We start from the raw sequence: 23,681 nt of genomic DNA, 5'->3' as shown, positions 1-23,681 counted from the left end.
TGTGAGGGGGTGTGTGGTTGTGTCAGTAGTTGTGTGAGTGGGTGTGTGAATAGTTGTGTAACTAGTTTTGTGGGTCAGTGAGTGGATGTGTGGGAGACTGTATGGATGTGTGAATGGTTGTGTGGGTATGTGCCGGACTAGTTGTTGGCCTGCCCCTTTCCTGCCTATATATGTCAAACACTATCCATCCGCGCAGCGGGCGGGCGTAGCGGGCGCGCCAAAGGCAAGCCGGTCTGCGCCCGTCCGCGCCAGGACGTCGCCTCTCGCCAAAACCGTTGGTCCAGAACCTAACGATCCTTTTTGCTATGGTCGAGACTCCCTTCTGTCACTGAATCCTGGTGCAGGGGATTGTAGTAAATGTTCCTCTCAGCTGGGGGATACTGAACTGTCATGCCCTACATCCAAGTTTCGCACACCGGCCCCGGAGCTCGTTCGAGGGACAGTGAAGAGAACTCAGCTACCCCATCTTAAAATATACCAACTTAATGTAAGATCACTTGTAAAGCATTACATGGAAATTTATGATGTCATCTCTGAGGAGACTCCGGATATTCTGTTTGTGTGCGAAACCTGGCTTAGAGATGACATGACAGCGATACCTAATCTCACTCTCCCCGGGGGTTACTCGATTAGTACTATCAATAGGGACTCTAGGGGGGGGGGTATCGCGATAATCTATAAATCCCTGTACCCCTGCTCTTTTACCAAGGAGACTATTAAGGAATGTGAAAGCGCCCGTTTTAGGGTAGATATTAGTGCGAATTTTGCCTTCTCTGGTCTGTTTATCTACCGCCCCCCAGGGCCAGCTAAAAAGTTTATTGAGTCATTTCTGGATATGGCAAGCAACCTAGTTGTGGGGTCCGCCAATTTCACTATCTTGGGTGACCTTTATCTTCATTTTGATATGCTGCAGGATAGTGTTATACACACTTTGGTTGAGGATTTAGGTGCGCTGCAGCTGGAACAATTAGTGTCCGGTGCTACGCATATGGCCGGATACACCTTAGATCCGGTCTTTTCCAATATCCCAGACTTGAGAATAGTTACGCCTAAGCCTATGGGGTGGACGGACCACTTTCTGAACGAGATAAGGCTACCTACTTCTGACTCGTACACACGTGATAGTGAGAAGAAGGCCTTTAGACGCCCATGGCATAAACTCAGACTGGATGAGTTTCATGCCTTCCTTATGTCTAACCCCTTAGCTGATATGACAGATCCCGAGATGGCTTACACCGCCTTCTGCGATTGGATACTAAAGGGTTTAGATACCTTTATCCCTGATAAATGGACCAAGGGGCGTATCTCTAACTCGAGCCCTTGGTATAATGAATCCTTGAGAGCACTTAAAAAAGCGTGCAAGAAAGCTGAGCGCGAGTGGAGAAGAGACTATATGAATGAAGTTAAAGTAATCTATATGTCTAAAATCAAACTTTACCACAAAGCGATCAGTGTTGCACGTGGGGCTTTCTATGCAAAGGAAATAAAGCTTAGTTCCAATCCAACCAAATGCATATTTAAAATCTTTAAAGAGCTCGGGAGTAGCAAAGCAACTCCAGCCAGTGTTACATCCTTGCAACATTGTGAAGAGCTTGCGACTTTTTTTGTGGAAAAAGTCCAAAAAATCTATCAATCCTTTCCACATGTGACCCCTGACATCACCTCCACATTTGTTAGAGATGAGTCATGCCCAGCGCTATCTGCTATTCCTGAAATTTCTGGAAAGGACCTTATCAGACTGGGTGGCAAAATAAAATCTGGCTCCCCGGCTGACCCCATGAGGCCGCCTCAATTTATTGAATTTTTTGCGTTGCTGCAGCAGCCGCTATGCCAAATTGTGAACCGATCTTTTCGGAGTGCCATTGTTCCAGCTGCTTGGAAAGAGGCTTCGGTGTCTCCTGTTATTAAGAAGCCTACGTTAGACCCCTTAAAACCTGAGAATTTTAGACCAATCTCACTCCTCCCTTGGGTTGCCAAGATCGCAGAAGCCCATGTTAACAACACCCTATCTCAATTCCTGAGCTCCTATAATATTCTGGACCCATCTCAGAATGGCTTTCGGCCTGGCCATAGCACGGAAACGGCCCTGCTAGCCACCACTGAACATCTGCGGAGTGTCCTTGATGCCGGTCAAAGTGCAGCGCTGATTTTGTTAGATCTCAGCGCTGCCTTTGACACGGTGTCACACGACATCCTTCTTCATCGTCTGGAGGCAGTAGGGGTTACCGGTATGGCGCTGGAATGGTTTAGGTCATTCCTTACAGAAAGATCCTTCCGTGTGTCGGCCCCTCCGTTCCTTTCGCAACCTTATTCCATCAGACAGGGGGTCCCACAGGGCTCAGCATTGAGCCCCTCTCTGTTTAATCTGTATGTCAGCCTTTGGCTGCTGTTGCTAAAAGATGGGATCTTACGATGGTGTCCTATGCGGACGATACCCAGCTGGTTATTACCTTGGCTGAGGGACCATCAGTAGCAGCCACCAGATTCAGAGAGGGGATGACAGCAGTGGCACACTGGATGACAGAAAACTGTCTACAACTCAATGCGAACAAAACTGAGGTTCTATTGTTAGGAACGAGCACTGGTGGCCAGCGCCCCTTGGTCCTATGCCATCGCCTAAATCAGTGGTAAAAAATCTTGGGGTCTGGATGGACTCCACGCTTAGCTTCCAGACCCATACTAAGAGAGTTGCTGCCACCTGCGTTGGACTACTAAGGGGCCTTAAACCTCTCCTGAAATTTTTCGACCCTGCAATGCGTCAGCCTATTGTGCAGTCCACTATATTGTCTCGCTTAGATTACGCCAGTTCTCTGCTTTTAGGGGCTAATAAAGCAGAGATACAGCGATTACAACAAGTTCAGAACTCCGCAGCCAGATCGCTGGTGGGTCTCCCCCGCTACTGCTCGGCCGGGGCTACAATACAAGGGCTGCACTGGCTATGGATTGATAAACGGATCCAGTTTAAAGCCTAGTCAAATAGCCCAATGCTCCTGTGCGGTCTTCTGAGCCCGTATGTCCCACACCGACATTTGCGTTCCTGTGGACAGCACACGGCGACTGTCCCACGGTTCACACGTTGTCGGGCGGGAGGGTCTTCCTTTCGGTACCTAGCCGCCAAGCTGTGGAATTCTTTACCACTACATATCCGGGCTCTGGAGGACCTGTTGGTATTTCGGAAAGCCAATAAAACTTTTCTGTTTTCTTCAGTATAGGACATGGACTTGATCGCCTGTGCTGTAATCTCTCTGGACTGCCCTGTTTCAGGTCTGACAGCGCCGGGACGCCCCTTTGCTGGGGCAGCTGTGCGCTCCAGAAAACTTTTAACATTAACATTAACATGTAAGTAGGTGTGGGAGTGAGTGTGTGAGTAGATGTGTGGATCTGTGAGTAAGTGTATGTTTTTTAATTGAAGTCTGGATCACAGGATCCTTCCCAAATCCACCAGAATCATTGAAGATCTGGGGGAATCAGGGAGCCTCAGGTGGTTAAAAAAAGGTTTTTGGACAATTTCCTGCCTATGAGGAGTCTCTCACATACCCTTCCATTAGTCCCATGTGGTCAGGGAACTGCTATCCCGAACCCTTCTATCACTTTTGAACTTTATTTTTCCTGCTGGGTACTGAGTCCCGATTAACAAAATGGCAGGTGCAACTTTTCCTCTCAGGTTGGTTTTCTATTAATATCTCAAAAACTACTGAACGGATTCAGACAAAATAACAACGGTACCTTTCCTGCACTAAGAGCTAGCCAAATTAGGTGTAATTCCATTCAGCAGTTTGGGTTGTAGTCGTGTTCAAAATTCCTATGGAACACTTAACATGGGAAACACACTTTTTTTGCCCCTCTCCCTTTTTCTCGGCCTGCGCTTCACCCTCTAACTTTCCATGCACAAGACCCAACTTGAAACTTTTTTTTAATTAGGTGAAATTTTGTAAGATTTGTCAAATTGTATCAAAGATGTATGCAAGTCAAAAAACGCTTCATGCATATTTGATGCATATTTCCTATAGGACATTCTTCTCCTTTATTCAGGGTTCAAGCCTAATGTCCTATACAATTCAATCAGTTTTAAAAGTCTATTCATGTAATTTACAAGCTTTTATCAAACTTATGTGATTTATAAGCACCATGGTATTTTTTACGGTCTGAAATTTCTTCGATGGCCTTTCTTACAAATCTTTAACATTTTGTGGAATCTTACATTGTACCCTTAGGGCTTCCAAGTTTTGTTGATGCGACTCAATAGTCCTTTTATTAGACTGCAGAAATAACATGTGGTGGAGCATGTAATTGAAAGCAAAAGCTTGTCTTTTGAACTGTTTTTAATGCTCGCAAGAAGATATATTTAGTGCTGATTTATGTATTTTTGTAGAGTCTCTCACAATAACCTTAGCTGTTTCAGACACTATGGTAACCAGTAATTAAATATTTCTTATTGTGACTCATGTTTGGATGCTTTCTCCATATTGTGTTGAGGAGTGAGGCCGCCATCTTGGAAATGTGTTTTAAAATGTCATGAATGAGGTGTGAGCTTGCTCCCAGGAACAAAACATTAGGCTGACTGAACAGGCAGAGTTGACCCGTCTGAGCCTGACAGAGTATGTAAGGAAGACTGGGAGAATACTTGCTGTCATTAATGTGTCAAGTGTCGCTTGAATGTCACATCCTGCTTGACATGTCTGCTGGGGCTTCTCATATGACACTTGGAATGCTCCTCAAGGAGGCCACCATTATCACAGGCAAATGTTAGCTGACACTTGGGTAGGGCCCTATGTTGTCTTCCCTCAGTCAGGCCTCAATCACAGTGGGCCTGTTCTGACATTACAGCATCACAGTCTGTTTGACCGGTCTTTTAGCTTACATATAACATTTGGAGTGCACTTCAAAAAAGGGAAACAGAATGCAAAATTAATTTGCTTGCATCTACTGTCTGGTTGCTCAAAGCTCAGCTTTGTCATACCAGATGCCTGTCTCTTAGGTTGTTGTAGGTACAGGGACTGCATCAAGCTGGATTTTTGTGTTAAACATGAGAGGATATTTGGCTCACCGTAGTGTTTCCCCGCACAAACACACACACCAAGCCCTCAGAGCCTAAGATTAGTTTTGCCAAAGACTTTGGCCAGCATGAAGATGCCCAAAGTGAGTAGGGTTAGCCCAGGAAATATTTACCCCATTTGTTAGGGCATACCCAGGGGCCATTCCTACTAGTAGCTCATGCCATGCATAAATGTGGCACCTCCAGTTACCCACATCAGAACACTCCTGGACCAGAGGAAGATCATAGGCTGACTGAGTCTGCTGTCTGCAACCTGAGAAGAACCCTAGAGGACTAGACCTGCTCTCTGTCTTGTACCCAGGACAAAGAAGTGCGTTGTAGGGTCCAAAAGGCTGACCTCCTGCTAAAGCTACATGTACACAACAAGCTACAAGAGGCTTTTTCCTGGACATGCCCAGCTGACCAATAGCAATTGAACCTCAATTGGACTCTCATGTTGGCCTGCCTGCCACCCTGTAGTCGCTGAGTGCCTCAACTGAGGGGCTTTAAAATTGTACTTCTTTGGTGGATTGTGACAAAAGTCAGAAGGTAAAATCTTTCACCATGATGAACCTGGTTAGTATATCCGACCTGAACTCCAATGTGGTCAGCATCAAACTGCATTTAAGTTTTGTTTTTCCACAACCATCGGCTATTTTTGGCACTTTGTGCTTTTACACCTTACACATTGCCTCTATGATAAGTCAGGTTGCTCTGTGCCATAGCTACCAGGGAGTTGAGCTTAGGTATACTTAGTGACTTTAGTGGTTCACCCTGTCAAGGACTGTGATTATTACTCGAGGTGGATACTTCACTCCTTCAACTAATTATAACCCCATTGCTCACAAAAGTCAAATAGCATTCCCTAATGACCAATTACTGTGTATAAGCTGATCAGTAAATAATGTTATTCCATGAAGTCATCCTTAAAGGTGTGTACAAAAAAGTTTGTAATTCTGTTGTTTCAACAATCTGCCTTTGAACCAAGTTAATTTACAGAAAATGGAAGCCCAGGCCTCTGAATTACTTCTAGGTGGCATAAGGCCACTCCTGTGAGGGAACATGTATCAGGTGAAAAGGTGTAAACATTATATTTTGGAATGATATATCCATTCCTATTTTGCAGATGAAAGTAAAGGTTTAACCAATCGATATTGCATGAATTGCACTCATGCACATTTCTCTTGCACTTTAGAAACAACATAGTGTCAGAACCCCATTTATAATGCACCTGTGGTTCATAGTTATGTGTATCATAATAACAGAGGAAATAATATCTATAATAATATAAAACATTTATTTAGGAAAGTGACATCACTCTTATTTATAATTTAAATCCTTCCTGCATAACCACACCCGTGATGTAAAATGTTATTAATTTATTGCCAGATCTACCAACATCACATTTGAGGTAACACAGAGCTAATAATTAATGCCAATGCAATTCAGTTTTGACATTGTCTCTCTTCCTGATATTCTAGATTCCTTGATAATCACATTTGCATAGATGATACAGAGCTCCATTTTAAGCTTCAAGATACCTCTGGAAGTGAGCTTAATGTATCACATTCCCTATCCTTAATTCTTATCTGAATGTAGAAAAACTGTACGAAACTTAAAAAATGTCAGAACTGTAAAAAAAGGAAATTACTTTTCCTGACGCCACTCAACCCAATTTACCATCTTTTTCTTGACTTGAGTGCCTTTATTCTCCCCCGCCTCGTTGGGTAAAAGCCTGAAATCCTAAAACCCCTGCACCTCTATTCACCAAAATGCCAGGATTAGCAGAAGTGGCATCATTCAAACATTCAGCTTCAGATGACAGCACAGGGAGTGACGTCACACGATCTTTTGATTCTGATGATATTAGAAAAAGTGTTACTACATGAACTTTAATATAATGACATTAAGGTAGTGGCACCACTTAATGCAAACAAATACAACTGAAAAATTAAACATTAAGTAACACAACAGGTTTCTAAAGCAGATACAAACCTATCTTTTGTCCTACACACACATATATGTTAATGGAGCAGTGTCATAATGTGCTATGAGTGCAGCCATTATATGCCAGGAGTCCTTCCTTGATATGTCAAGTTTGCAGCCGTCATCTGGCTAGATACAGTCAGCACAATCTCATCCCCGCAAGCCTGGAAAAGCAAAGTTTAGCAGCAGCAGAGCAAGTGAAAAAAATTGCTGCATTTGGCACCCCTGAACGCAACATTTTCTTCTATTGGAGTGTACATTGCTACACTACAGAATGTTATCTATTTTCAAAAGAAAAACATTCTGAAGTGGGATACAAATTAATTAATTAGAGCCCTCTAGTTTTGGAGAAGCAGCAACAGGTAAACAGGGCTCTCCAGAGTCCAATTTTCTTTCTATTCCTGCAGCTGCCTTTGGAGTCTCTAAGGCCATGGGTCGCAAAGCCAGTGTCAAGGATCGCAAAGAGGAAGTCAGGGGTCGCAGCTGAGACCCCTGTCGACCCCTAAATGAGGTTCATGCTCAAACCTTGGATGTTTGATCTACAGGGAACTCCCAATACATTTGAAACAATTATTTTCTGATTACCATGTCAGGCGGACATATGTCCACCCAACACCGTAGCCGTCTGGAACTTCCTGATCTCAGGTCAGCGGTTCTGACTTCAGTATTAGGATGTCGACCCCCCTATGGGTGGTTGGAAACATCCATTTAATGATGGCAGCTTGTGCGGCGGACAGAAAAGGCTAGCAGCTCAACCTGCCATTGTAACAAGGATGTTTTGAAACACGGTGCCTGCCAAATGGCACAGGGATGTTCAGGGGGGCACAATAGGTGCCCCCCAGGCCCACTAGCAGAGGTTCAAGAGGGAAGGGTGCCCTGCAAGGACCCCCATAGTCATTTTTCGACAGCATTTTCCATGTCGGAAAGGTAGACAAACAAAGGCTGACATAAAATAACATCATAATCCCGACGAGGAGGCTGAGGTTGGCTGTGCCATCATTAATGGATCATGCGCATTTCCTATAGTCGGACGGGCTCAACGAGCCTGTCAGAACAGCAGTGGACAGTCCCTCCGCCCGATGCCTCCGCCCCCCGCATTGTATTGTGGCAGGTGGACCACAGGGGCAGATGTTAGGCGGACCGCAACCCACGGGCGGTCAGTTGCGGTCAGACAACATCATAATTAGCCCCTAGGTTTCTAAATACTTTTCACCATTTCTGTCAGCTAAGAGGTAATCTACTACTTTCTCAGATCTATCAAAATATTGTCTACATTTTTACCTTGGTTTTCTCCTGTCTTAATTATTGCAGTATTCTTTGTAATGGCATCCACACAACTCTATCTCCAAATTCTGAAGAGTCCAAAACCACTCAGCACATGAAAGATGGTAGATCTGAGAAACAAGAGATGACATTGTAACAACAATTAGACAGAGGCACAAGATGCTCTTTTGAGAGAGTATGATGTATGAAATCCATGAGATTGCCGCAAGATGCCACAAGAACACAGCTGGCAGGCTTCAGCGCAAAGCAAAAGCCTTCATGTGCTTTCTTTGAATATGTGCCAGTAACAAAACATGCTGGAAAGACCTTCATAATTGCACACAGTGCACAATTATTGAAACCCTCTGTGACGTGTAACGGTTTGTGAGTGCTTCATAGACAGTTCAGAAAATGAATCTTGCTGCTTCACTTATTTGAGAGATTTGATAAAACCAGTTAGACCCTAAGTGGCGATGACCTTGGTACAGATCATCCTAATGTTTTGTTTTCTTTTTTCTCACCAGACCTGCTTCTCTGAACCCCATAGATGATGCAGGACTGTTGTCCTTCACCACATTTTCATGGATGACACCTCTTATGATGAAAGGATACAACGCACACCTGACCGCAGAGGATATGCCACCACTGTCATACTATGACAGTTCTGATGTAAATGCAAAAAGGTATTTTCAGATTGGAATGTAAAGGAGCAATAATGGTATTTGTGACTGCCTTACTGAATGCAATTCATTCTATAATAACCCTTCAGCCAAGATATACCGATTCAATAAATATGCACAGCAAACAAAATTACATTCTACTGTCACAGGAGGTAGACTTTACGAAAATTTGAGTCACTTGAAATTTCACGGATCACTGAAACAATATTGATGTCAAAAATATAGAACTACAAGAATATCGAGGTAAAAATATAGAATACAAAAATATCGAACTCCTATCTCCAAACAGGTAAGTACAAAAATATCGATGTAAAAAATATAGTTAGTCAAAATATCGATTTTTTTAAATGCTTTAAATTAATTAAAAATTAATGAAATAATAAATATAATTAACTTAAACATACTTAAAATACTTAAATAACCTTAAAATTAATAAATAATTAATGTAAGTTAATAAAAACATACAAATTGACTTGTTACTACATATATATATATATAAACATAATATTAATAAAAAATTTACAATATTTTTACCGTAGGATAGTAGAAAGGGTAAAATTTACTATTACCACTCCAGTGAGTGCAACAGTATGGAAAGCGTTGGATAGCATAGGGGTAAACATTACTATTCCCACTCCAGAGAGTGCAACAGTAAGGAAAGCGTTGGATAGTGGGAGGGTAAAAATTACTATTTCCACTCCAGAGAGTGCAACAGTAGGGAAAGTTTTGGATAGCGTAGGGGTAAAAATTACTATTCCCACTGCAGACAGTGCAACAGTAGGGAAAGCTTTGGATAGCGGGAGGGTAAACATTACTATTCCCACTCCAGAGAGTGCAACAGTAGGGAAAGTGTTGGATAGCGTAGGGGTAAAAATTACTATTCCCACTCCAGAGAGTGCAACAGTAGGGAAAGCGTTGGATAGCGTAGGGGTAAAAATTACTATTCCAACTCCAGAGAGTGCAACAGTAGGTAAAGCGTTGGATAGGGGGAGGGTAAAAATTACTATTCCCACTCCAAAGAGGGGAACAGTAGGGAAAGCGTTGGATAGCTTAGGGGTAAACATTACTATTCCCACTCCAGAGAGTGCAACAGTAGAGAAAGTGTTGGATAGCGTATGGGTAAAAATTACTATTCCCACTCCAGAAAGTGCAACAGTAGGGAAAGCATTGGATAGCGTAGGGGTAAAAATTACTATTCCCACTCCAGAGAGTGTAACAGTAAGGAAAGCGTTGGATAGCGTAGGGGTAAAAATTACTATTCCCACTGCAGACAGTGCAACAGTAGGGAAAGATTTGGATAGCGGGAGGGTAAACATTACTATTTCCACTCCAGAGAGTGCAACAGTAGGGAAAGCGTTGGATAGCGTAGGGGTAAAAATTACTATTCTAACTCCAGAGGGTGCAACAGTAGGGAAAGCGTTGGATAGTGGGAGGGTAAACATTACTATTCCCACTCCAGAGAGTGCAACAGTAGGGAAAGTGTTGGATAGCGTAGGGGTAAAAATTACTATTCCCACTCCAGAGAGTGCAACAGTAGGGAAAGCGTTGGATAGCGTAGGGGTAAAAATTACTATTCCAACTCCAGAGAGTGCAACAGTAGGGAAAGCGTTGGATAGCGGGAGAGTAAAAATTACTATTCCCACTCCAGGGAGTGCAACAGTAGGTAAAGCGTTGGATAGCATAGGGGTAAACATTACTATTCCCACTCCAGAGAGTGCAACAGTAGGGAAAGCGTTGGATAGCGTAGGGGTAAAAATTACTAATGCCATTCCAGACAGTGCAGCAGTAGGGAAAGCGTTGGATAGCGGGTGGGTAATAATTACTATTCCCACTCCAGAGAGTGCAACGGTAGGGAAAGCGTTGGATAGCGGAGGGGTAAAAATTACTATTCCCACTCCAGAGAGTGCTACAGTAGGGAAAGCGTTGGATAGCGTAGCGGTAAAAATTACTATTCCCACTCAAGAGAGTGCAACAGTAGGGAAAGCGTTGGATAGCGTAGGGGTAAAAATTACTATTCCCACTCCAGAGGGTGCAACAGTAGGGAAAGTGTTGGATAGCGTAGGGCTAAAAATTACTATTCCCACTCCCGAGAGTGCAACAGTAGGGAAAGCGTTGGATAGCGTAGGGGTAAACATTTCTATTCCAACTTCAGTGAGTGCAACAGTAGGGAAAGTAAAGATTTAATATATTAATAAAAATTAATTAAAAATCAATACCAAGAAAATATTAATTAAAATAAATTACCAATGTAATATTATATAATAATTAATCAATTACAAATACAAATTAATATTAATACATAACATTAATTACCTATTAATTACCAATTAATTACCAATTAATTGATACATTAAAAATAAATACCAATTAATAAATAAAAATGATTAACTTAATTACAATTAAATTACTTCCCCCCCTATTCCCCTATAAGCCCACAACCAACTACCGAAAATAAATTAATAAAATTAACTTAATTATCAAATCAATTAATAAAAATAAATTACCAATTAAAAATTATTTAATAATTAATTAACAATTCAGAATGAATACCGATAAATAAATTAACATATTTAATTAATTACAATTAAATTACTTCCCACCCTATTCCCCTATAAACCTACAACCCGCTACAAAAATAAATTAAATAAACTAACATAATTATCAATTAATAAACATTAATTACCAATTAAAAACTAATAAATCACCAATTAAAAAATAATTAACAATTAATTCAATATAAATACCAATTAAAAAATTAAGGACAGTGGCAATTTATATTTGTCATGCAGAGTGTGCAATATTTTTGTTTATCTGATTGCTCCTCAGAGAAAGACATGCCCTGTGAACACGATGTGTTTGTTTTAAGAAATCCAAAGGCCTCAAGGTTGATGCAAACACATGCAGGATAATTCCAATTTTTTTTTTTAAAAGGCACTGGCCGTGTTCTTAGCGATACAAAAGGGGATGATGGACGGACCGTTTGAGCAAATCAAACACTCACCCCCAGCCAACTGATCTGGGTTTAATCCATCACCATTCTTTAGCCCACTCAGCCACCCCATTTCAGACATCGCTATATGCAAATCAGTCTGACCCTGTGCCTCATGGGAACAGTCCAGCCCGAACTGCCAAGCCATGTCTTCCATGGACCGGAGACAAGCATCTTGGGACCGTGTTCTTAATAAAGCACTCTAGTAGTGAGTAAGTTAGGTGAATTTACAAAGTCCTGAATCTGGGATGTGGAACTTGGATTTTAGATCTTCAAAAATCTTTAGTTTTTTATCAGAGGGCAAGTCCATTTTGGAGAGTCCATTATCTTACCTAAGCTTCCAAATAATATCTCTGCCTTCAGAGTATTTTGCTGTTTTGCCATTTTGGTGCCCAAGACTGAATTCCAGCGGCAGCTGGTCTGCTATGGTGGAGGAGCGACCAGTCCCCCCCCTCCCCCCATCAGCCTCAAAACTTTAAAAATAAAATGATAATAAAAGTGTTTATTATCGTTTTATTTTTCTTACAATAACCAAGGGTAGGGGGCAGACTAAGTATGCTCCGCTAGCCACCAGCACATATCCCCCAAAATATCAATCATCATCTGACCAAATTTGTTCACCAGCACATGGATGCTGCTGAGGAGACAACCGGAAGCGAGTCAGCGACCCACGGCAGCCCAAACTAAAAGGACAACTGAGGCGTCTTGGGAGGCTTGAGGCAGCGCCGCAGAGACCAATGATGGCGCCGGCCGCGACCCGTGGCTAACTGTGGCGGCCAGTCGGTGAAGTGAGGGCGGGGACGGATGGAGGGGTGAGTGTCTCTGTCGCAAAGGGCCCGCCATGCTGATGAACTGAGGGAGCACCCGACAGCCTAAATAATTAAAACCAGCGCTGGCCCCCATGACCCCAACGGGGGTTGCTTGGAGCAGTCCACGCTGCTCTGTCATGACAAGGAGAAAGCTAGCCCAGGGATTGATGGGCCGGCCCGGAGTCTGAACGAGGCACTTGCAGAGGAGGCGAACAACAGCTGCAGACACTGTGGCCACGGGCTGAGACGAAAGCGAAAATCAGCTGGAGGTGCCAGCTGTGAACCTGCACAGGTGGGAGGGCCGAGGTGGACTCCCAAAGTTCCACACACAGAGGACAGCCGCAGGCCTATATCAGGGCCTGCTCGTGTGCCGATGCTGACCGGGCTCTGCCGGTGCCCCAGTGAGTAAACATAGATCCGGTAAGGGCACCTGCGGCTACAGACTAAAGGAAGCTGGAGTGGGGGACTGCTGTGTTGGGACTGGGAATCCATGAGCAGGAATAACCCCCATCAAATAGAGAGATGTGCCTTTGGGGGATGCCGGACGTGGTCACAATCCAACGAATACCCCGAGACAGCCAGACAATCCAATAGGGGCAGATGCCCTTTGGCACTGATTTATCGCACGGCAGAGAGTGAAGGCTCGCTCTCTCTCCCCCCACAAGGGACTCCAGGGATCATGCCGACATGGCTGAACTAGTTGACGGGATGCTGCCACACTCCCACACAAAACAATAGCTGCTTGATGACCCCTGCACCTACCAAGAGGAAGAGTGACCAAATAACAACGACAACGCAACCTGGTGCACTGGGAGAAGCTGTGGAGGCTTACAGTTGACATTAACCACTCCCCAGGCTGCCACGGAGCTTCCACTGGCAAAAGAAATAGAGTGACAGTGGTCCGTACCAAAGGCCCTGGTCTTGGTCAGACCAATCAAATAGATAAGTACAGGGTCATGATTGGCAGAGAAGTGGGTTCAACCGGAAATCCATTATCAACTGAAGAAGAGAAGCATACGTCAGACCCCTCATTGAAAGTCATCATGAAACCAATCACAGACTTGCATGGTACCCTGGAGCCTAAGCTTGACTCAGTGACAAAAGAGGTGAACCTGCTCAGGGCACATTTTCAAAAATTGCCAGACAAAATGTCCACAGTCGAAGCAAAGATTGGGGGCCTGAAATCCAAAACTAAACATCTGGAGGAGCAGGTGTCTGTCCTGACAAAACGGCATACTGGAATCATGGCCTGCTCGGAAGACCAAGAAGGCAGAGCCTGCCTCAATAATATCCAAGTGGTGGGGGTCCAGGTGAGAATGGAGGAGCAGTCAGTAGATCTCTTCTTGGAAGATTTGATTCTCCACAAACTCAGTCAAAAGTGCTTGTCCACCTTCTTTTCTGTACAGCGAGCGTATCGAGTGCTGGGGCTATGTCCGTGCCCGGGCCTCCCAGTACAATCGTAGCCTGCATACTCAACTGCAGAGATGGAAATGCCATCTTGCAAGTGGCACGATCACAGGGCGACCTCCACTATGAAAACACCACTATTCGCTTTTTCCTGGATTTCATGCACCAGATGCAGCGTCAAAGATGAACCTTCGATATTGTGAAAAAGACCCTTAGAGTCAAAAACATGAAGTACATGATGCTGTACCCCACCAAGCTCAGGGTGTTGGCAGATGGGAAATTGTATGTCTTCACGGTGCCGTGAGAAGTATGGGAATGGTTGGAGGGTTGGAAGACGGTCATGCAAAGGGGCGACGAGAGCGGACGCCTGCCGCGAAATAACAGCTACAGAGAAAGCAAAGTCTGGCCTCCCCGTCCGACCAAGTGCAAGATGCAGCTAAGTGACACCAGTGGGCAGTAATGAATTCCTGGGTGGCTTCTTGTTCTGGGTGTTGAGGGTTGTGAGATTAGGGAGGCTTTTTGATCTCCGTCTTCTGTACTCCATCCTACAGTTTGAGACTTTGCCCAGAGATACTCCTCATCCCCCAGACGTCTGCTATGTATTGTCCTCTAGGGAATTGGCGCTATTGACCTATCCGTCCTAAGGGGCTTCCTAATCGACTCCGGCGCGCACTTGCCACCCTTCTTTTGATGTCTTAGAAACACTGCTTTGGCGACAGGCACTCTGCATGTTGGGGATTTGGGGGGTTTTAAACTTTCCAAGCAGGGATGCAGAGAGGGGGGAGTTGGGTGAATTGTTTCTCCTTGTTGATAAGTGGGTTCATGTTGCTCGTAACAGACATAGCTGATACACAATACATGTATACACTGCGTTCATTGCGGGGTAGAGTCGAGTCACACATGGAACCTGACACATTTATTATGGTAGTAAGACCAGCTAGCATACGTGCATGGAAATGGAATGTAAATAGTCTGGGGAACAAAATTAAATGTACACTAGTCCTGCAGCCACTCCCCAGACGTAGTATTGCTACAAGAGACGCATCTCAAGGGATGCCACTATAAAGCCTTAGACCACTTTGGTTACAAATTGGTGGCTCATTCTGGATATTTGGCAGGTTCCCGGGGTGTAAGTATTTTGTTACGAAACTACTTGCCCCTCACAATCGATAAAATCTGGTAAGACAGTGTGGGATGCTCTGTAGCCTTAGCGGGCAGGTGAGAAGGACGCTTCCTCACTTTTTGCTCGCTGCACATACTGCCTAAGTTGCATGCAATTATCCTTGTAAAAATGAGTGCATTACTGGTGGGCCTACCCGCAGGTACCCTTCTAGCGGGAGGCAACTCTAACGCAGTGATGGACCGTTTGAGCACAACAGGGGGACATAATGGTAAGCAGATTCTTCCAGGCTTCCTTACACCAATGGGACAGGTGGACTTATGGAGGACTCACAACCCTCAAGAAAAACAGTACTACTTGGCACAACATGGGTCATTCTCAAGGCTCGACTATCTACTCATATGCCATGATCAGGTGGGGAGCTTTGAGAAGCAGATACATCACGCGAGACGTACCTCAGACGACTCCCCACTAAGCATTGTCCTTAAGGGACCAGTTACTAACAAGGCAGAATTCCCCAGGATAGATCCTTGGTACCTGCAGGGCCCAAAACCTAGAGACAAACTCCACACGGGAGTGGAACTATACTCCAAAGGAAACGAGGAGTCTTTGACATCCCACCAGACCCGTTTAAGAAGCTTTTAAGACAGTATTGCAAGGGCAGGCCAAAGCATTGATAGAAGGGTAGAAAAAAGACGAAAAGGAGGTGCCTAAAACCCAGACCATAGAGCAGGAGATACTGGCATTGGAGCTGGAGGTGGTGGACAGTAGGAACTTAGGGCTACAACATAAATTAACTCTGTCAGCAAGATCTGTGAGCGCTGGCTGACAAAGCATGACATAGGAGATAAGGCCTCTAAGAACATGTATGAATCTTTGTAACGCGCAATCACCAGATATTCTTGCAGCAAATCCTCTTCCCACAACTGAACAGACTTTAAACCGTCAGCAGCTTGACATCATATATATAGTTTCCTCACCAAACCTCTTATGCCCCTTATTAACAGTTTTTCTTTCACTATGAAATTAACCTGGAATAACACAACCATGCCTGAAGTGCCTTGCCAAAGATAGTACTCTACTACAGTCTTCCATGCCAGTAAATTATGCCTACTGCCGACTGGAAATAGGTGAGTTTAAAGTTTTCCTTCCAAGATACCTACAACCAAACCACCAATGACCTCACTTATGGACAATGTAGACTTTTAATGAAGTTCTGTGCTAATCCTATATTCAACTGTGCACAGATCTAAGTTTCAAAAGTTCATTTATGGCCCTGATATACTAGCAGCATATCGCAAAGCAGCCCACATTCCTCTCTTCTGTGCAAAAGTCACAGAAACATTCAGTTCAACTCACATGTTCTCTAAAATACCCAGAAAATACTTGAAATTGGATGCACTTGCTGTAAAAATGTAATTATGGTGGTTATAAAACAATCAAATACCAAGAAAATAGTGATTACTATCAGACATTTTCTATGTAGTACCGAAATAGTGATACAATAATGAACGTGAAATTGCACATGTTTACTAAACAGTAGACTGCATATGTGATATTCAAAGGAAAGCAGTCTTCCTTGAGAATAGATCAAATATAACACGGCTCAGACCCTTAGAATAAATACAGGCATTTTCAGCTAGAGCAGGTTTCTCCAAAGTCGGTTCCGGGGAGACGGATACATGTGACGTTTTTAGCATATCCGCATCTAGATAAATGTAGTTATCTTAAAGATTTAGCATGGATCCGACCCTCCAGGACCGACTTTGAAGTACTTGAGCTCCAGCAGTAAATAGAAAGAAAAAAGAGCACCATAACAACACAATTAGAAATATAAATGCATGTACAGTAAAATCAAAAGGATATAAAACTAATGAAGGAACAAAATGTCATACAGAAAATATAGTTATGCACATAGTAATAACTGATTTTGAAAAAGTGCTGTTCACATTTCAGTTGAGAACACGAAGGACTGTAATGCTCCCACCATCATAGCAAATCCTGAGATGGTAGACAATGTGGCTAGTTGATTGAGAGCACTAAGAAAATTACATTCACAAAAAGTAAATATAAAGCACCCCTATGAAAAGATTTCAGTATTCTACCAGGTAAAACAAAGTATTGCAAGGTTTGCAGTAAAACCTTTTAGACCCAGGAAACAATATGGTGTCCCTGGATCTAGAGTTTGGTTTGTTGGCAACTTAATACATGGATATTTTGCAATCCCAGGCCACACCAGACCAATGGCTCAGGACAAGGCATGAAAGATCGTTCTACTGACTGGAAAGAAATTGGTCTGATCCTTGAGTAAAGATAGCAAATGCAAACAATGTTAAAATCAAAGGGTCTCATTTGGAATTTGGAGGTAATTGGTCAATCTCAAGTTACTTACATCATTAAGAGACAGGAAGCAGTGAGCTACTAACAGGAGATCCTCGGCTGACTGCGCCGCCAGAAACACCCACCCATCCTCCCTTCTGTAGAGAAAATGGCATGAGAGGGGCCATGCTGTTTAATGTCCCCTTTCTGATTTGATCCAGGTGGCGTTTTGATGCATATGACTGCATGAGCGGCTGGCAGCCTTAGAGAGATTAAATGCAAAAATGTCTCCAATTTGTGAGATGAAGCTTCCACATAAGAAGCATGGAAGTGTATACAGAACATGAAGGCTGCGTATGGACCAGCAGAGGCCAGCCTTTTGTGTAGCCGGTCTACTAAGCCACAAATGAAGACCACATTCTTGTAGCAGTAGTAGAAAGTAGTAAAGGAACACAGTGATAGTCAATCCCCATACTTAGTGGATCAAACAATCTAAGTATGGGGATTGTTTCTGATCATTCAAAATAAGTCTACATTGTGATAAGGCATGTTATTGCTTCGCGTTTGGTTGAGCTTGGGTATCTTTTGGGCCTGTATCATCATCCCATTCTGCACCAGAGAGACAAAAGTGAGTAATATACCAGTTTCTGAGCAATCATGCATTCCAAATTACAAATTAATTCTGCAAGTTAGCCCATGTGCAGTGGACAGCAGATGTCCGAAACATAGAGTGGTTGTTGATGTTTCATGTTACTGAGCTTTTGTGTCCAATATCCCATGGTTACTCACTGAGTTACTAAGTTAAGGCAAAACAATGAATTGGATTTGATCATCCATATTTCTGAGCTCCAATCTCCATATCCCAAGTGCTAGCTGATAAAGTTACTGAGTGACTCCATGCACTGTCGACCATCTGTTTCTTCCTGAAAAATACATAGGCAGACAAACTTAGATTGAAATTATGCGACAACACCATGTCACATTGCTTTCTACCGGGTTTGATGGTACCAGAATTCTGAAGATTGACATGATCCTCTCTGAGCTACTAGACCTTATTATATGATCCAGCCATTCAAACCTATTGAAACAGATGTCTTCTGTATTTATGTGCTCAGTAATCATGTCAAACTAGAGTTCATGGATTTGAGAATGACTTGTGGCAAGGGTTGACTGTCTTGAATTTTGTGGCCTCTCTTGGGCCAAAGTGGAGATGTTGTGTATACAACTTTTCTGATTCTTTTGTTTCATCGATTCTGTCAATTTATGCTTTTCTAGGCCCACTTTTGATTAACTACTAGCATCCTTAGTACTTTGTTCCCTTAAAATGATTCAAGCACCAACCATTGAAAAGGAATAAAAACCCCAAGCTTGCAGAGCTTTAAGAACATACATTTGGGTACCCCACTCCCTCATTTCTACAGAGCAGTAAAACTTTGGAATTAAATTCTATGTAGTATGCAGGTTATTATGCGGTCTGGGCTTCTTCTGATTGCTGAGACTATACCTGAACATGAAAAATATGTAGGTGATGCCGATGAGCTGGTGGATTTTTTCGAACCAGATCTACATCAGTACAGACTTTGATGCCTCTATTTTCTGGTTCATGAGATGGTAGTTGTAAATGTTAAATTAACCTGTATTTTTAAAGATCTAACTGTCTTCCTTGCAGACTAACAGCCCTTTGGGATGAAGAAGTTAAAAGGTTTGGCCCAGCAAAAGCTTCGTTGGCTCGTGTTGTTATGAAGTTTCAAAGAACAAGACTGCTGATGGATCTCATCGCAACTATTATATGTGTATTATGTGCTGAGATAGGACCAGTAAGTTATGACTCACCTTTCATACGTACATATGTTGTCCACTGACCCCAGAATTGTTACAATTTACATCATCATATTGTTCATTCCTTGTTATTTGTTTGTCAATATTGTTCTGTAAATATCCACTATTTAAAAAAAAGTATATACCTGTTAAAATGTGATAACACTAACGTTGAAATTTAATGTAGTAATCCTACAAAGTATACCCTGTACACACACAGTATCTGGTAAATTCATTAGCTTGTATAATCCTAAGTGTATCAAAAAAGTGTTTGATGTGGTCTAACAATTTCCTGTCTCTAAACAACTATTCACCAAGTGGTTCACCCTGAAAATAATTTAGTCCTCGAATATGAGGTTTGGTGGTGCGAGGGCAGACGGTACTCCACCACCACGCCCGCACTGCCGAGACTCGCAGCCACCCACCCGCCACACTAGAAGTTACTTTTAGTCTGGCGGGTGGGTGGTGTGGCATTCCCAAGGCGTTGCTTCTTTCAAAAGCCTTGGTGACGTTGAAAAAGGCACCACAATGGGAACGCCTCACAAGGTTCCTGCATGGCATGGACCGAAAAGTGCAGGAATTGTTGTGCATGCACACAGGGGGGCATATGTTATGCCCCCCTGTGTGCATTCACAAGCAGATGTGTCACGGGGGCCCTCAAGGCCCCCTTTGTTTCCTCTCCAACATGGTTAACATGGAAGAGGAACCTCCATGTCACCTCTAGCGGAGTGTAAACTCGTAATATGCTTGGCGAGACTGCGGCGGTCCGGCCCAGCATATTGCGGCCTCTGATCATCGCTCCACTTCCAGGAAATTGTAGTTCCCTGGCGGCGGTCCCTGCTCGTCACAGTACTGAGTGTGTGCCTTTACCAGGCAATAGGCAACCTATTTGACCTTTGATATTTAGCAAAAGAATGTTGCTCCCCCATCCCCCTGCTTGTGCTAATGAATGAAAAATGTCCTAGCTATCGTAACAGAAAGTTTAAAAGTTAAATTCCATTAAGGAGACAGAGGTAAGGATTAGGCTTTACTTTATTCATTTATTTTCACCAGCAGCCATTAACAAGATAACTTTTTTAAACAACAAACTACATTTTCCATGATTCACTGGGGAATAAACACAAAAACAGTTAATCTAATCGGCAGCAAGTATACCCTTCAAGAACCTTCGCTGCCGCTATATCCTCCTCTTTCTTCCTGGGACAACATTCTATTCATTCGATTTCACTCTTGCTGAAGGACAAGTTACAGTATATAATCACTTGTTCCAGGGAGGGGATTTAGCAATACTTCAAGAAAGATTTTGCATGATTAAAGCAAAGACAATTCTGTTAATAATTGGAGCAACATGAAAGGTGCCACAACCAACCATATACTTATGTGTTATATCAAATTGTGTTGAAGATATGTTACTTAACTCCAATTAAGGGAGGGTAAGACGTTGCAGCATTCACCAAAGGCGGGTGGGACTAATCCTTGCCTCTGTGTCCTTTATAGAATTGAAACTTTCCGTTACGATAGCTAGGACATTTTGCATTCTATGTCAGGACCCAGAGACCATGATTAGGCTAGTTTAAAGCTTATCCACCACCAGAGACGCCAAGTTAGGCACCAGTTTTAAATAAAACCATTTAAAAGAAGAGTTTGAAGACCAATCTGCTGCTTTGAGGATGTCTTCCAAATGAGCGCCTGCATAGAATGCTTCAGAAACCTTAGTCCCTCAGAACGAATGAGCCCCAAAGATGGAAGTATCAATATCAGACTCCTGCATTACCCATCTGACCAGGAGCGGCTCGTATTCGGTTAAAGAGGTGGGGTGGGGGAAGGGTCCGGGGAGGGGTTATGGAAGGGGCACAATTTTATTTTATTTATTTGCGTATTTGTATCGCGCTGTGATTGACTCCCGAAGGAGTATCTCCGCGCCTTTAGCAGCCATAATGCAAATAACGAGTACTGGCAGTGAATGCTAGCAGTTTTGGAATAGGAAAGTTTTTAATTGTTTCCTAAACGGGAGGTGGTCCTTACAAAGTCTCAAAGTTAGTGGGAGACTATTCCATAGGGTTGGGCCAGCAACTGAAAGGGCTCTATCTCCTTGTCTTGCTTTTTTTGCTCTAGGAACACGCAGCAAGGCCTGTTCGCTAGATCTCATAGAGCGCGTGGGTGTGTAAAGAGAGAATTTATTGGCCAGATAAGCAGGGCCCTTCCCCTGTAAACATTTGTGTATTATACAGCAGGTTTTGAACTTCACCCTCTGTTTGATGGGTAACCAGTGCAGCATGGTCAGAAGGGGTTTAGAGGGGGTGCGAGGGGGCCGGTTTAGAACAAGGCGAGCAGCGGTATTTTGTACCACCTGAAACCTGGAAATTACTGCTTCATTTGCTGACAGTAGTAGCCCATTGCAGTAATCCAGGCGACTCAATACTAGAGCCTGCACCAAGGTTTTTCTAGTAGAGTCTGGCCGCAAAGGAAATACTTTCCGTAGCATCCCAATGATATGGAAACAGGAACCCACCACTTGGTTGCCATGTTGATTTAGGGAGAGCTCCTGGTCCAATCGGACGCCGAGGTTTTTCACCACCTGCTTGGGCTCGGGGACTGTGCCAAGATCTTGAGGCCACCAGTCAGGGGTCGACAGAAGTTTAGCCTCACCGAACAGCATCACTTCCGTCTTAGCAACGTTACATTGCAGGAAGTTAGATGCCATCCAGTGAGCCACTGCCTTCATCCCCTGAGCAAAGGAGTTCCTAACCTCAGCCGTGAGGATTTTAAAAGGAAAGAGGAGTTGGGTGTCATCCGCGTATGACACTGGGATGAAACCATGGGACCTCATGATGTTAGCTAGGGGGGCCACATAGATGTTAAAAAGGGTAGGGCTCAAACAAGAGCCCTGTGGCACCCCCTTAGAGATCCCCAACTCCTCTGACCGATAAGCACCCAGGGTGACCCTTTGGGTGCGATCTGTCAGGAAACTCCTCAGCCAAGCCAGCGCCTTATCTTCCAGGCCGATGTTAGCTAGCCTGGTGGTCATGATGTTGTGTGACACGGTGTCAAACGCCTCAGACAGATCCAACAGAACCAGGATAACAGAATGGCCTTTATCCTGGAACATGTGTAGATCGTCTGCGACTGACAACAAGGTGGTCTCGGTGCTGTGTCTTGGCCTAAAACCTGACTGGGAAGAATCTAATCCACCTACTTGTTCAATGTAATTCGACAAATGTCGATTTACAAATTTCTCTATAATTTTGCCCAAAAAGGGGAGGAGAGAGATGGGTCTTAGATTAGCCAGTTCCGTCCAGGGAATAGCAGTGTTCTTCCTCAGCAGTCTCACTAGCGCCCTTTTCCAGTATATAGGAACCTCCCCTGTACTAAGAGAGAGGTTAACTAGATTCTGGATTCCTGGCCCCAGAACTTCTGCCAACCTAGGCATGATGCGGGCTGGGATGATGTCCTGAGGGCTACCGCTCTTAATTTGAGTGATCAGTGAGGTTACCTCCTCTAAGGAGATGGGGGGAAAGCTTGTAAGGCATTGAATAGGTTGCACCTGTTGTGCATTAGTCTGACAGATGTTGTTATCTGCTCCCGCAGCTGTATTCAAAGCCATTATCCTTTCATAGATTGCATCTATCTTCTTCATGAAGAATAGGGAGATCTCATCACACAAACCTTGGGAAGCAACCTCTGCAGTCTCACAGGCTACCGGCCTGGTAAAAGTTTGTAAGATGTTATACAATACTTTAGAGCAGTGGTTCCCAAACTTTTGACTCCTGAGGACCCCCATTGATTCACCACTGGAAGCCGGGGACCCCCCAAGAAATTTGTATGAGTTAAATTTCAAATATTAAAACAGTAATTTAAAAAAAAAAACACACATGTTCACACAAAACAAATACTCAAACTGCTAAGGATTTTGGGGCCAGATGTACGACCATTTCATTTAGCGCCTCGCAATTGGCGACACAATGCAAGTGGCAAATTGCGAGTCGCTAAATGAAATGCACAACAGTGTGTTAACACTTTTTGCGATTCCCAGTGGGGTCGCAAATTGCGGGGCTCATTAATATTAAGGATCCTCTCGCAATTTGCGAGCCCATTGGAAATACCTGCCCTCCCAGGGATGGTGCACCATGTCTGGAACTGCTTTCAAATGAAGCAGTTTTTTTTTTAAAATGCAGCCTGTTTACCATGCATTTAAAAAAAAAAAAAAAACGTTTTAGTTTAATTTTTTAAGGGCAGGCAGAGGTCCCTGGGACCT

General features: G+C 43.6%; 1 protein-coding gene across 1 annotated transcript in view; it reads left to right on the top strand.

The window, feature by feature from the left end:
* LOC144799981 (ATP-binding cassette sub-family C member 12-like) overlaps window positions 1–23,681 on the top strand; it is a 973,671-nt gene that overhangs the window by 82,095 nt on the left and 867,895 nt on the right. Inside the window, exons 3-4 of the mRNA XM_078671636.1 lie at window positions 8,809–8,967; window positions 19,278–19,425. Of these exons, the coding sequence (XP_078527762.1) occupies window positions 8,809–8,967; window positions 19,278–19,425 (307 nt within the window). The remainder of the gene's footprint in view (window positions 1–8,808; window positions 8,968–19,277; window positions 19,426–23,681) is intronic.

Source organism: Lissotriton helveticus, chromosome 12, assembly GCF_964261635.1.
Source record: "Lissotriton helveticus chromosome 12, aLisHel1.1, whole genome shotgun sequence".
NCBI lineage: Eukaryota > Metazoa > Chordata > Amphibia > Caudata > Salamandridae > Lissotriton > Lissotriton helveticus.
This window is presented reverse-complemented; position numbering and strand designations above follow the sequence as displayed.